Source organism: Silurus aristotelis, assembly GCF_946808225.1.
Source record: "Silurus aristotelis genome assembly, chromosome: 1".
In the NCBI taxonomy this organism is placed as follows: domain Eukaryota; kingdom Metazoa; phylum Chordata; class Actinopteri; order Siluriformes; family Siluridae; genus Silurus; species Silurus aristotelis.
Window position 1 is genome coordinate 26,359,689 of NC_139574.1, and position 15,122 is coordinate 26,374,810.

General features: G+C 37.6%; 1 protein-coding gene across 1 annotated transcript; it reads right to left on the reverse strand.

Annotated features, from left to right (window-relative positions):
* Positions 1-3,262: 3,262 nt before the first annotated feature.
* On the reverse strand, positions 3,263-11,196 carry cpvl (carboxypeptidase vitellogenic like). Its single transcript, XM_083562692.1, has 13 exons — positions 11,067-11,196; positions 10,503-10,690; positions 9,645-9,763; positions 8,189-8,303; positions 7,980-8,038; positions 7,749-7,828; positions 7,578-7,644; positions 7,308-7,430; positions 6,680-6,811; positions 6,431-6,529; positions 4,785-4,958; positions 4,441-4,623; positions 3,263-4,028 (listed from the first exon to the last, which is right to left on the reverse strand). The coding sequence occupies exons 2-13, from the start codon at positions 10,681-10,683 to the stop codon at positions 3,930-3,932; spliced, it is 1,431 nt and encodes a 476-aa protein (XP_083418818.1). The 5' UTR covers positions 10,684-10,690; positions 11,067-11,196; the 3' UTR covers positions 3,263-3,929.
* Between the last annotated feature and the right edge of the window lie 3,926 nt (positions 11,197-15,122).

The window sequence follows — 15,122 nt, forward strand, 5'->3', positions numbered from 1 at the left end:
AACATTCTTTGTTAATTTGGGAGTGCATGGTTCTGGTTGATTTAAAACAGATTTTATTTAAAATAAGTGGATAGAGAAAAAGAGGAGGATATAATCAATGCATGAAACACCCCACAGGGATTTCATAAAATATTAGAATATGCATCATGACTTTGAAGAAAGCGTCTTTTTCTACATTATTCTTCAGATTTGATTTATTTATTTCATTAATAATTCATATATATATATATATATATATATATATATATTTGTTTGTTTATGTATCACTAAGGACAAATGTAAAATCCTAAACAAATTACCAAGCATGTTGTTAAAATGGTTTCCAGTTTTGGCCAAAGGTTAAATCACTCTGTTTTCAGAACTATATATAGATTTACACTCAAACAATCAACATTGAGGATTTCAGAACTGACTGGTGTGTTGTGCATTTGGTTTTATTTTTGAGAAGAAAGCGCAGAGAATATGGAAATTCAAAAATACTTGATATCATACATTTTACCTTGTAACCCATTAAGTGCACCAGACAACAGTATTCTCAAACTGATTTATATTATACTCCTAATTCCACATATTTATATATTTTGTTTGTGATTTGTCATGTTTTTATTTTTTTATCCGTAGACTTTGTATATTGGTTTTGTTTACAGAAGTTTCTGAAACTCTCTTTTATTTCTATGTCTCGCTGTTGTTTTTGTTTTGTTCATTCTCTTCTGATTAGTGTTTTTTTTTCTTTTTGATTTGCATTAATTCCAACTTCTGTAAACCTTATCAAATCCCTGATGCCATAGAACACGCTTTAGCAACCTAAAACGCAGTTTAGGTACTTATTTTTCTTTTCTTGTTTATGTTTGTCCCTATTTACCACTGGCCAAGTTGGCAAAGCAATAGCCTTTAAGTTTATGAAGCCTTAGAGCCCCCTAGTGCGTGGGCTAGTTTATTTCCTAGAGCCCCCATCACCCCCTCACTTACTCATTCTATGCATTTTATTTTGAAGACAATTCTTTATTAAAACCGAACCTATTACAAGTTATTACAAGTTATATGTTTTGGGTTGAAGAGTGAACATAAAAACCTTAACACTTATTAAAGAATTATTAAAATAAAAGAACTGAAAATAATTATATCGGTATTATGAATGTGCCTTGATTTGGTGGGAAAAAAAATAAAGTGTCCAAATGATAAACTGCTCACTACCACATTTTATCTACATCTGTAGACCACAGCATCATATTCATCATGAAACATGGGCTGCTGGAGGCAGTTGATTAGAATCACGTAATTTAGGACCTTCTTTACTATACTAATAACCTTCTTTCCTACAACTTGTATCATTTATACCCCATGGAGAATACATTTTTTTCCCATATCCAAAATATTTATTTTATTAATTTATTTTAAAAAGTCTATTTCTATGAAAAAATTCAATTCTTTAAACTGTGTTTGGGGTATCTCTGTTTCTATGTAATAAAATGACATCTAGATACATGTATATGTGTCTTATTTAATTCTTATTCAGTTGCTTGTCTTGTATTTGATGCCAGAGTGTATCCTGCTGCAGTTCACTACATTCTGCTGTTCAGATTATAAGCATACACTATATAATGTGCTTTTTTTTATTCTTGCTGTAAACCATAAAAAAGAACAAAGTGATAGCATAGGTAATTATAATTTTGTTTTACTTGGGAAAACTACACTAGGAACGTTTACATTGAACCAAATAATCGTCTAATCAAGTGTGGCGTACTTTAACACTTCTTGTGCATGCTCGCCCCCTGGAGGTCAGCAATAGAAACAACTTAACCCTAACTCAACAGTTAGACTGTTCTACTAGATCTTTATCTCATATCTAAACATCAGTAGAATTAGTACAGTCAGTAAAACTGTCATTGGCATTTCTAGAATCTATTTCACTTCTTCTGTACCCATCACATGTCATGAAACATGGGCAACATAAAGCTCTGGTTTTGCTCTAAGATTTTGCTCATGTTAGTGATAGAAACCACAACTAACTATGATCAGTGTTAATATATGTGTTTTAATTGATTTCTTACAGTTGTTAATCTCGTCCCTTAAACGGAATCGATTGAACCCAAACCTCAGTAGTCCCAAAACAATTAGGAATATTCTTCTTCTTTCATTAGGGGTCGCCACAGCGGATCATCCGTCTCTATACCCCCCTTTCCTCTACATCTGCCTCTTCCAAACCAAATACTACAATACCTGAAATCCTCATATTTGATTTGGCACATGTTTTACACTGGATGCCCTTCCTAACGCAACCCTCCCCATTTATCAGGGATTGGGACCAGCACTAACTGGCTGTACTGGCTTGTGCAACCCTAATGGCTGGGTTCAAAACAAGTAGAAATACAATAAATATGAACTTAAACCTAAAGCATTTTGGTGGAAATTTCAATAATATTAATAGGCTGAAAAAAATAGCCAAAATATTATTTTACATAATTTCAATTTTCACTGATATTCGAACAATTGGATTTTGTTCTGAGGAGGTCTAAAATGTTGGGTTACAGTTAAAGGGTCTCTGGTTTTATGCATCTGGTATTTGATTAATCACAGAAAACACCATATTATTGCAGAAGATGGTCCATTAAGGATGTTGAGTAGTTACTAATAACGGTTGCATACGTGTACCGTTGCTTCATCGAGTATTAGAATAATATTTTTTATTAGAGGACAAGAATAAATTGCACTTCTTGAAGCTGGTTTTTTTTTTCTGATAAACATGTAAACATGCATTTTCATTATAACTGGCAAAGAAAAACACAGTTACCCAAGCATATGTTGGGGAAGTGACGGCTCGGTTGCTAAGGAAAAGCACATGACTGGATGGTTGTGAGTTCAATTCCCAACACCACCAAGATGCAGAACTCATATGAGCACCACTCAACTGTAATTTGCATCAGGATATTATCTTAGGAATCTATTCATAGGGTTGCCCACATTTCTGACTTGCGACTGAATTAGCAAGATATAATAAAAAACAAAATAAATACAAAGTTCTAGTGTCCAGGTTATTTGTGTTATATTGAAAACAGAATTGTGGAGATATATTAGTCTACAACTTATTCTGTAAAGCAAAGATATACAGTGGGTATAAAATAGATTTAGGACAAGAGATTATTTGAGGTTACACATTGAACCGCTAGGTGGCACCACAATACATAACTCTGTAGAACTAAACGTTGCAGTTGTGCTGTATTGCAATAAAAAAAAAAAAAATTTAAATAAACGATTTGCAGTCTTTATTTTGTTATCGTTTTATTTATCTAATTATTGATGCCAATTCTCATTCGCTTTCAGCTTTGGAGGATGAAAGCAAAAAATGCTTACACAATACATACAGAGACAGGATCGTTGAACAAACAACATAGTCCGTTTGACTGTACAAATCAAACAAAATCATTGTGATGATGTACACACACACACACACACACACACACACACACACACACACACACGGCTGTGAATACTTATGTACATGTGATTTTCTTTTTCCGTTTTTTTTTTTTTGAGATTTCAAACATTTACGTTGTCATTATGGGGTATTGTTTGTAGAGTTTTAAAGAAAATAATTAATTTAATTAATTTTGGAATAAGGCTGTAACATAAACTGTGGTAAAAGTGAAGGACTGAATACTTTTCGGATGCACTGTAATAAACAAAAAAGTACCCAAACAGATGTTTAAAAAAAAAAGAAAAAAAAGAAAATCACTTTATTTAAAAGCTAACTTCAAAAACAAATCTGTACATTCCCTGACAATCATTTACAGCATCATTAAAAGGTCAAGCAGACAAACGCTGCTTTATTTGATGGTGATTCTAATATAATGAGTAATGAATTAACAGTTATGGCTGTGATAAATCAAAACCATGTGATTAAAAACATTCCAAACACCATGTGGAGAAAATCAGGCAAATCCTTTTGTGGAGAGGAATCTGTCTATCATATCAAAAGCTCTTGCTGGTTGGTCATAAGGCAAAATGTGTCCTGCACCTCTTACAATTACCTTCAAAACAGAAGAAAAAGAAGTGTATTTAATTGTCAAGAAATTTCATGTGAATGGTCGCATGTAAAACATTTACATTTAGCAAAAAAAAAAAACCCACAAAAACGTTTATACTCAAGATACTGTGCTCATGTCAATATTTTAATGCTGAAAGTACGGTTTACCTTTACTGATCTACATGGGGATACTGAAATGACTATGATAATACATTCAACTATCCGGTGTCCAAGAAGAGAATGATTTCACGGCAGGAACAAAATCTACATCCAGATACATTCTTTAAAGCGTCTTTAAAAGTTTGCCTACTATTATAAAAAGTACTATACAATTAAAACATTTTAACTTAATGTTTGCCTTCTGTAGAAGAATCCCTGCCCTAAATATTTCCCTGGGTTTTAAAAAAGGTGCCTACCTGGTAAAACTCTTCCACTTGCCGGATGTATCCCGCTATCTCAGTGTCACTTGGCTGGAGCTTCCAATAGAAGCGATCAACTTCTTTATACGCATCCGCCCCGCTCCAGTTCACCGTGGGTAGGAAGCGTTCAGTCAGTGGAGCTGCTACGATCACATCCAGCTGCCCGCTGTACATCAGCACCTACACACAAACAGGAGACAGTGAAACCCTGCAGTGTGGTATGAAGTACTCAAGACTAAGGCGTTTAAAGGAAATCGGGATCAATGCAATTATTGGTGTAAATACTATAGAGACGCAAGCAGCACTATGTGGTAGCTTAGTGCGGTTCTGCGTTTTCCTACCCGGTAATTGTCCATAAGGACACCAAGCCAGGGTTTGATGGACTTCATGACATCCTGGAGAAGATGTTTTTCCACCTCAGAGCCATCGTGAAAGGTCAGATTGCCCACGTGGATCGAGTTTCGCACTGTAGACAGTGTCACAAACTTGCTAAAGTACTCCTGATCTTCAGGCTCCTGTTCAGAGAACGAAGAACCATGATTACATTCAGACACTGTGGGAAAGCAATTGCACTAATGCATTATCAATTTACATGTAAAGCAGTACAACAATACCAGACGTGTGCAATAAAGGGAACAGTGCCTTAATTCAGTCCACTTTTAAACCACTGCACCAGGCAATTTAGGAGATGTTCCAGCAGTTTGCGATGAAGATGAAAAAACATCTTGTTGCAAAAAGTCTCATCGTTTATGAGCAAAACAGATTTCCAAATCCCACGATATTACAACAAGCTAGAAATGTGTATTCACAATGGCATGAGCTAATAATTGTATTCAATTATTGGTTAATGAAACATTTTTAAGTCATGTAAGCTGAAGAAACAGCTTCAACCTCTTACACAAACAACAGCCATCAAGACCTACAATTACCGTAATTTACGGACTATAAAGCACACATATAAGCGGCAGGTCTTTAGTCTACACTAATGTACTTTACACAGGCTTTAACGAAAGACACGTTACACACGGTGTAACAGGTGAAATATGTTGCGTTTCCTTTAAGAGCAGAGCGGTATTTTGGAAAAAGACCGGCACTGCATTTTTCCCGGTATTACTGCATGTGTGCAAGATGAGGATTATGTGTTTATTATTTTCTGATGCTTATTTCTAAGTTTTTTTTGACTAACCAGTAACGTTGTTGCCAAGAAAAATAAAAAAAGCACGAGTTTTGGAAACCTGTCTGTGCTTATATGATTTCTGTTGCAACTGAAGTTAGCGAGGTCTCCCTTCACCCAGACTCAACGCGCTACAACGGCTTGTATCTAAACAGTAGCCGACCAAGAAAGTCATTGTTCACTGTCTTCCTCCTTCCTTTCACAACTATTTCTCTCGAGAGTTTATCTTTTGGCATCGTCGTTTTTTCCCCCGATGCCGTGCAGCTCAGAACACAGGTAAGGTGCATTTTTTCGTTTCTGTTCGAAAATTTCATTGGTCTAATGTTATGGGGTTCAGTTTTTTGGCTTGAAGTTTGTGAAACCGAAAAAAACCCAGGAAAAAAATACATAAATTAGCCGCTTCGTTGTTTAAGCCGCGGGATTCAAGACGTGGGAAAAAAGTAGCGGCTTATAGTCTGGAAAATACGGTAATGTTGACATTTCACAAAGATAGAATAGAGCCCATGCTGTTAATAGACACAAATAGCAATAAATGCCTTCTGGAATGATCAAGATATCGAGATTTGGTTGCTTCACTATTAATATCCCAAGAACTATCTAATATCTCCCACTGATCAACTTAAATAACATGAAATATCTTATTTATACCTTATTTCTAGAAGTTTTCAAGTGACACCAAAGGGGTTTAGGTTTCAGTAAAAAGTGTTATGGAATAGTTAAGACTATTACTTTCTATTATTTCTTCTTCTGGGTCATGTGCTAAACATTAAGGCTAATTTCTCAGAACATGGTGGGATCAACATTTCTCTGTACCTGACACTGCATGTAGTTAAAGTAGTTTGTGCACCCAGTAGCATTCTGGAAGAATGATGGATAAGGAGCAAGGTCTCCATTCAATAAGCTGTCGAAAACCTAATAGAAAGAGAAAGCAGGTTTTTTTTGTGGATGAAAAAGAATTCATTACTATAAATTGTAGTCCAATCAATGATAAGAACAAATCAGCTATGGTTTTCAGCACAGGACAAGCAAGAAATCAAGGAGGTGCTATTTTACTAAGTGTACCTCAAAGGCTTCGGTCCATTTCTCCTGCTGGATGAGTTTGACACAAGCGTCTGTCTGCTGCTGCACATACTCCCTCTGCAGCTCATCCACCATGCTTGTTTGATACAGGAAATCTGCCAAACCTCCCACCATCTAAAAGAAAGAAACAAAACCACACATCAGAATCCAGTGCTTTATCTGAAATTACACCTGCTTTCACATATTCATGAGGCAGATTGAAAAAGCAGACACCAGTATTTTCCTGCATGAAATGAACCAGCAAGATCTTGCCAGTTTCAGATGTACATTTTAGGTTAACCACATTGATAGAAGTTCATTTTGGGGTCAAATAAATTGCTATTTTGCTGTGGCTTTATGGTGCATTATGGGTAAGAACACTGAACTATCAAAAGAAGATCAAACAAGATGTCCACTATAAAATGGCTATAGTCCTAATAGTGTGCTATATAGTGAATAGTGAATGAATTCAGACCTACTCAAGACTCTTGGCTATAGAAACTTTGTATCAGACTGGAAAGTAATCAGACTGGAAATATGTCAACACTCACTCTCGCTCTCTCTCTCTCACCCTCACACAGGGGTCTTTAATAAATCATTGGCTTTAAAGTTAATTTTTTTGTCCACTCACCACCTCAGGATCACAGAGACCATCTCCAATTGCCACTCCCTTGAAGTTGATCTTCACTTTGGCAGAAGGATTATTCTTGTGGATGTAGTAGCCAATCGCTGGAACATACTTTCCAGCATAGGACTACACCGCAAAGGAAATGGCAAAAAAAAAAAAAAAAGATTATGAAAACCTGTGGCAAAGAAAAGACAGTGCAGTATATGACAGAGTGCCCCTGTTATCACTGTGATTAGGTGGTTGAGAGGAGAACAGAGCTGTCTTCCCACTCACCTCTCCTGTGGCGTAGAATTCATTCAGCTGAAACTCACTAAAAAGCTGGAAAAACTGAAGCAGTGCACTGCAATGCAGCAAAAACAGCAGATGTAAAGATAAATAAATAATTTAAACCGGAATCTGCACAGAAAAGTCTTCATAATACAGAAACATCCCTGGTCTGCTTACTTGTAGAGATCTCTGCCAACATCATCCTGGTTTTTGGCAAAGCCTCGATCGTCATCAGTGAAACTCCATCCAGTGCCCACCTGATGGAGTATGTATAGTTACACAAAGGTCGCAGTGATTGATTTTAAATACATTGGTTTAATTTGACAGTAATTTCATAACAATAACCTTAAGGAAACATCAGCTGGGCAACGAAGCTTGAATCGAATGCAGAGAAATGGAATAACTTACTGGGTTGTCAATGTACAGAACTGAGTATCTGGAAGTCCAGGGGAACTCCCTGTAGCCCACTTAAATTGAAGAAGAAAAAGGATATGTGTTAACGAAAAACACTAGAATGTAATGTGCTTTAAATTTATATACATCACACAGTTCCTTATATGACCCACAACAAATTCAACAGCACTAACCAATAATGGTGTCATATGACATGTACTCACACGTGAGATTTTTATAGACAAAGTAAGGTCCATGTTCCACAAAAAGGCCAAACATGGACGTGCCTCCAGGGCCTCCCTGCAGCCACAGCAGCACAGGAGCAGTCTCTGGTTTAATCTGCACATCAAAACGCTCCGTAAAACAATAATCTACATACAGTTACAAAGCAATTTAAATAAAAATTATTATAAAAACCTGTACACCTACACATGCATGCACTTATCTAATCAGCCAATCAGGGGGCAGCAGTCGAATGAATAAAACATTCTGGTCAGTGGCTGGTCACATCAACCAATAGAAAAGGGGATGTCAATGATTTCGACATGAATTGCTGATGATCTGGGGTTTTCACACACACAGCAGTATCTGGAATTTTCTCAGAATGGTGCAATAAAGAAAAACCATCCAGTGGGCAACAGTTCCGCAGATGGAAAAACCTAAGCAGAAATGCATCTCAAAATGCACATTGAAAGGGATAAACTAAAACAGCAGAAAACCACACAGGGTTTCTCTTCTGTCAGCAAAGAACAAAAAGCTGAGGCTGCACTGGACACAGAGTCACCAGCACTGGACATCGGAAGAGTGGAAAAATGCACCCTGTTCTAATGAATCTCAATTTCTGCTGAGGCACACAGATGGCAGGATCAGAACTTGCAACCGAATCCATGAACACAACCTGCCTTGTGTCAACAGTCCATTCAGGTGGAGGTGGTGTAATGGCATAGGGAATGCTTTCTTGGCACACTTTGGACCCGTAAATACCAATCAATCGTTCAATTTCATGGTCATCATCTTCTAATGGCTACTTCCAGCATGAGCAGCATGTCACAAAGCAAAAGTCTTCTCTGGTTTCATGAACATTATAATAAGTTTATTGCTCTTCAGTGAACTTGAACTCAACAGGGTCAGAATCTTTAAGGAATGTTTGCACCATGTTGTTGAAATATATATATATATATATATATATATATATATATAAAATAAAAGAAATATATATATAAATAAATGTTCATCTGGGTTAGTTGGAGGGATAGGTTATTGGTGTGGGACCGTAAATGCACATTTGTCATAAATATTAACAATTAAAATGTATAATTTGTAATTTTTGGTATTATATTTTAAGTGTAGTTATAATGGACTGGGACAGTCACAATGCGCTCCTGTTTAAGTTCTATTTGTAGGTTTTATATTTATTTATTTATATATTTACACTGTAAATGACTATCATGTTAATTTGCAATGTTTTGAAAGGCACTTTAGAAAATTTATTTAACCTTTACATACATTTTTGTAAGTCTAGAGTCAGTGAGATTCAAATGGTACTGTAATAACTAATTCTGAAATTTAGCCACCTGAAACCAGTGTTCTAAATATTTATGCTGTGAAAAATATAGTTTCCAAAGTTACAAGAAAAAACATGACTTTAATGCTGTGTGTTATATAAACTTATAGTCGTACCTGTGCAGGAAAGAACCAGAAGAAGAGGTTGCTGTTGTAGCTTTTGTTGACTGTGAGATAGCCAGAGTAACTCTTCACATTCGCACCAGGTAAAGGGCCCACCAAGCTCAGCTTTCTAGCTGTTAGCCAAGATAACAGAATGTGTTTATATTTTATTCAGTGGCAGACAAACAGCCTTTTTAATAAGCACATAGAACAAGTATGAGTTTTAAAATGGCAACTATTATTGCACTTTATGACAATGATTATGATTTGCATAATTCCCTAATATTCAGCTGGGTTCAGTGAAAGTCATTTGGATCAGTAATGGTTCCAGTCTTGGTCTTTATTTATGGGGATTCCTTTATAGGGACAAACTGAAGAACCTTTTAGGTTGCCAGATTTACCAGGTAAAAATATTCGTATAATGTCCTTAACATCTATTCATTCCACTTTTCTTGGAAAACTAGCAAGTATATTAATATTATATATATATGTACATCACAATAACTGAAATTGTATAATATAATACTGAAAATTGTTCAAAGTCTTCAGGTTTACAGCTCAGCCCTGATTTATACAACAGGCTGCTTTTTAGCTTTCAGTATAAACTATAAGGAAGCAGAACTGGCTCAGAGAAACACTGACAACCAAATTTAAATCTCTTCACTTTGCTTTTAACTTCCTTTTGGTCAGCAACTGTGACATGTCATGACATGAGCCCATAAAGAGTAAAGCAATCTAAGCAAGATCTTGTTCCTTTGATCTTGTCTTTCACATTTATTGTAAAACATCAGCTGTGGTAGGAAAAAAAAAACAAGATAGATAGATCTTGAGTAAAAATCTTAAACACATACATGTATTATACCAGACCCGTACCTTCGTCTATCTTGCCTTGTTCCAGATATGGACTGAGGAAGAGTGGTTTTCCAGGGTCTGGTCCAATAGATCCTGCACTCACACGATGTGATTTCCTGCAGAAGAATGAAGAGCAGCCCCTGGACCTCACCGACTCCCAACACACAGCCAGGAGCAGAGCAAGCAGCAATGCCTTCATCATTCTAAAGCTTCAAGCATGAAAAGTGACACTGTTAGTTAACAACTTACCAAAGGAGCTTTGCTTTCTGTTACTACTCCATTATTCTAAAGAACATCACATGACCGAGCCTGCAAGAGCTGACCAGGGTAATTTCAGTGCAACATTTTATACTTCACAGCAAACACTTGGTGTCAGATACTCGGCTAGGAAATGAAATCGGTAATCTGAAATCCTAACCTGAGTTTGTTTGAGATTACTCGAGTTAGCTGTATTAAATAATTCAGCGCAGCATATACTCCCACTAATCTGATACCACCATCAAAATAACACTCATCCGAGACAAACCGGGCAATTACATTGCAAATAACTCACTCGATCATTTATCTTTCCTTCAAAAAACCCACCTGAAACGCGGACGCCTCTCAGCAATACTCAAACGTTTCTAGGACTCCTGCAACTTACAATGGAAAACTAGCGAGTCACGTTGTTTGTCACGTGATCTAATGGCCGCTCTTGTCACGTGATCGCTGGTTGCCTGTCTGACGTCTATTTTTTTTTAGTTACATTTGAGTTTTATTTATTTATTTATTTATTTATTTATTTATTTATTTATTTATTTATTTATTTATTTATTTGTTTGTTTGTTTATTCATGCATTTATTCATTTAATATTTTTTTATTCCGCTTTAAAATTATTAACATTTTGACAGCTTATCATTTTCCTATTGGTGAGAGTGAAGTTCATGTCATGGTTTCGTATGAAATGTTACTTATCATTCGGTCTATGGTATCTACTGGAATTATACCAATCTAACCTAGCATTAGCAAAAAAAAAAAAAAAAAGAAAAAAAAAGAAAGGAAAAGAAAAGAAAAACAGATTTTTTTTTCTCTCTCTCTCTCTCTCTCTCTCTCTCTCTCTCTCTCTCTCTCTATATATATATATATATATATATATATATTCACTGTTCACAACTTCATCTCTCTCTCTCTCTCTCTCTCTCTCTCTCTCTCTCTCTCTCTCTCTCTCTCTCTCTCTCTATATATATATATATATATATATATATATATATATATATATATTCACTGTTCACAACTTCATTGTTTTCACAATTTGTTATGTTACAAAACCCCATTATGACAACATGAAAGAAGTGTGTTTAAAATCTTCGCAAATATATAAAAAAAAAATTCTTCTTCTGCTTCTTTCCGCTGCTCCTGTTAAGGGTTGCCTCAGTGGATCATCTGTCTCCATACTACCCTGTCCTCTACATCTGCCTTTTTTAAACCAACTACCCGCATGTCTTCCCTCACCACATCCATAAACCTGCAAACATATTATAAATAAAAAAACAAAAAACTCCTGATGCTGAAAATTAAGCTCAGGTGCATCCTGTTTCCACTGATCATCCTTGAAATGTTAATACAACTTGGCTCGAGTTCACCTGTGCTAAATTTAGTTGTTTGGACATGATTTGGAAAGGCACACACCTCTCTATATAATGTGCAACAGTTTACAGTGCATGTCAGAGCACAAACCAAGCCAGAAGCCAAGTCTGTCGATTTCTGAGACAGGATTGCATTGAGGCACAGAACTGGGGTCCCAATGAGCACAGTGGCCTCTATCATTTAGAAATAGAAGAAGTTTGGAACCACCAAGACTCTTCCTAGAGCAGGCAGCCTGGCCAAACTGAGGGATCAGGGAGAAGGACCTTGGTCAGGGAGGTAACCAAGAACCCGATGGCACTCTAAAAGAGCTCCAGCTTTTCAGAGCCTTTCGGAAGAACAACCATCTCTGCAGCATTCCACCAATCAGGCCTGTATGGTAGAGTGGCTAGAGAGAAGCTGTTTGTCAAAAGGCACCCAAAGGACTCTCAGACCATGAAATTTAGCTCTTTGGCCTGAATGCCAATTGTCATGTCTGGAGGAAACCAGGCACCGCTTATCACTTGGCAAATACCATCAGTGAAGCATGGTGGTGGCAGCATCATGTTGTAGGTATTTTTTTAGTGTCAGTACCTGGGAGACTAGTCAGGATCAAGGAAAAGATGAATGCAGCAATGTACAGAGACATCCTTGTAAAAACCTGCTCCAGAGAACTCTGGACTTAAGGCTGTAATTGGTGCCAAAGATGCTTCAATTAAGTATTGAGCAAAGGCTGAGTTTTTCGCTTGCCACTGACACTTCCGGATAGCTCATATGGGACACATTTATTTATTTTCAATGTATATTCGGAGACATGATGGTGGAATGAAGAAGTGCAGGAAAGCATAGAGAGAAAGAAGTTGGCAAGACAGAATTGGGATTGACAGAGTAATGAGAAAAGTAGGCAGGAGTACAAGGAGATGCAGCAGCAGGTAAAGAGGGATGTGGAGAAAGCCAAGGAAAAGTCATATAAGGAGCTGTATGTGAAGTTGGACGCTAAGGAAGAAGAAAAGGATTTGTACCGATTGGCCAGGCAGAGGGACCGAGCTGGGAAGAATGTGCTGCAAGTTAGAGCAATAAAGGATGGAGATGGAAATGTGTTGACTAGTGAGGAGAGTGTGTTGAGAAGATGGTGAAACAGAAAGTGGATAGGATTAGTAAGGAGTAGGTGAGAGCAGCGATTAAGAGGATAAAGAGTGGAAAGTTGGTAGGAACCAATGACAAACCGGTAGAAGCATGGAGATGTTTAGGAGAGATGGCAGTGGAGTTTTTAACAAGATTGGTCAACAGGATTTTGGCAGGTGAAGATGCCAGAGGGATGGAGAAAGAGTTTGCTGGTACCGATTTTTAAGAATAAGGGAGATGTGCAGACATGCAGTAACTACAGGGGAATAAAGTTGATCAGTCACAGCATGACGTTATGGGAAAGAGTAGTGGAAAGCAGGCTGAGAGAAAAGGTGACCATCTGTAAGCAGCAGTATGGTTACATGCTGAGGAAGACCACCACAGGCGCATTATTTGCTTCGAGAATGTTGATGAAGTGGTATGAAGAAGGCCAGAAGGAGTTGAATTGTGTGTTTGTGGATTTAGAAAAAGCGTACGACAGGATGTCGAGAAAGGAGTTGTGGTATTGTATGAGGAAGTCTGGTGTGTCAGAGAAGTATGTGAGGGTGGTGCAGGACATGTATGAGGACAGTGTGACAGCAGTCAAGTGCTGGAGGTAGCAGAGCTGAAGATGTTGGGGTTTTCGTTGGGAGTGACGAGGATGGACAGGATTAGAGAAGAGTTTATTAGAGGGACAGCGCATGTAGGACGTTTTGGAGACAAGGTGAGGGAGGTCAGATTGAGATGGTTTGGACATGTGAAGAGGAGTGACATGGGGTATATCGGTAAGAGAATGCTGAGGATGGAGCCACCGGGAAGAAGGAAAAGTTTATGGATGTGGTGAGGGAAGATATGCAGGTGGTTGGGGTAAAAGAGGCAGATGTAGAGGACAGGGGGGTATGGAGAAGGATGATTCTTTGTGGCGCCCTCTAATGGGAAAAGCTGGAAGAAGAAGAAGTATGTCCTGAGTCTATGTATGGATGGACTGTAAAAATCAACTGCTTTGTGACTGGGCCTATTGTTAAAAAATGTACTCAGGTAAGTCCAGGGGTGGAGAAAATGCAAAAAAACAGAACCGTGGTAATGTGCTTTAATCCCACTTTCTCCACTACTTTAAACTGCTGCTGACTGTTTTTTTATTTTATTATTCCACTATGGCTACTGTGGCAACTCTAAAAATGCAGCATTTATGTTAGGCCCAGGGTCTTCAATCAATTTTGATTGCTTGGCCCTTTACAGGAAAATGTTTGGGCTCTCCTGGCATAGGGTGCAAGATTCATCAGGGGTCCCCAGCCACTGGGCCGTGAATCATTTGATACTGGGCCACACAGAAAAAAAAACAACTTTGTAATTTTTATTTTGTTGACTTTTCACATCATTTGAAAGATATGTCTATGCCAATTTCTCACTAGTCACAATTTTTTTTTTACTATACATCAATAAATACTCCTACTCTTTCTGCATTATGGTGAACAGAGTTGCTTTTTCATTATACAGAATATGTAACATTCATTCATTCATTCATTTTCTCCCGCTTATCCGTAATTCGGGTCGCGGGGGCAGCAGTCTAAGCAGGCCCCCGCCTTCGACTGCTGCCCAATCCTCACAGCACCGTCCCTTACGGTCCCTCCTGCAGGTGGTGAGCCCACGGGAAGAATATGTAACAATTAAACTAATAATTAAATCCTGTAATATGTATAACAATAATAATATAATGTGCACATTTAGTTATGTACATGACCCCCTCCCCCACCCCACAACACCTCCCGGTCTTTGTAAAATTTGTCTTGTAAAACGGGAGGGCAAATAATATTGGTATAATATTTACTATACAGTGCACACCGTTCAACGGCTAAATAGAATTGTCACAACGCGTTTACGGCGCATGCGCGGAGCCGCCGCGCGTTCCCGAGACGCGTGCACAATCGACCGCC

What these genes read in the sequence shown, in the direction of transcription:
- cpvl (XM_083562692.1), bottom strand. Translation starts at nt 10,683, where the DNA reads ATGATGAAGGCATTGCTGCTTGCTCTGCTCCTGGCTGTGTGTTGGGAG. An exon ending in ACAAGGCAAGATAGACGAAG is followed by an intron (nt 9,764 to 10,502) that starts GTACGGGTCTGG and finishes CTTGGCTAACAG; the next exon opens with CTAGAAAGCTGAGCTTGGTG. An exon ending in TTCTGTACATTGACAACCCA is followed by an intron (nt 7,829 to 7,979) that starts GTAAGTTATTCC and finishes ATACTCCATCAG; the next exon opens with GTGGGCACTGGATGGAGTTT.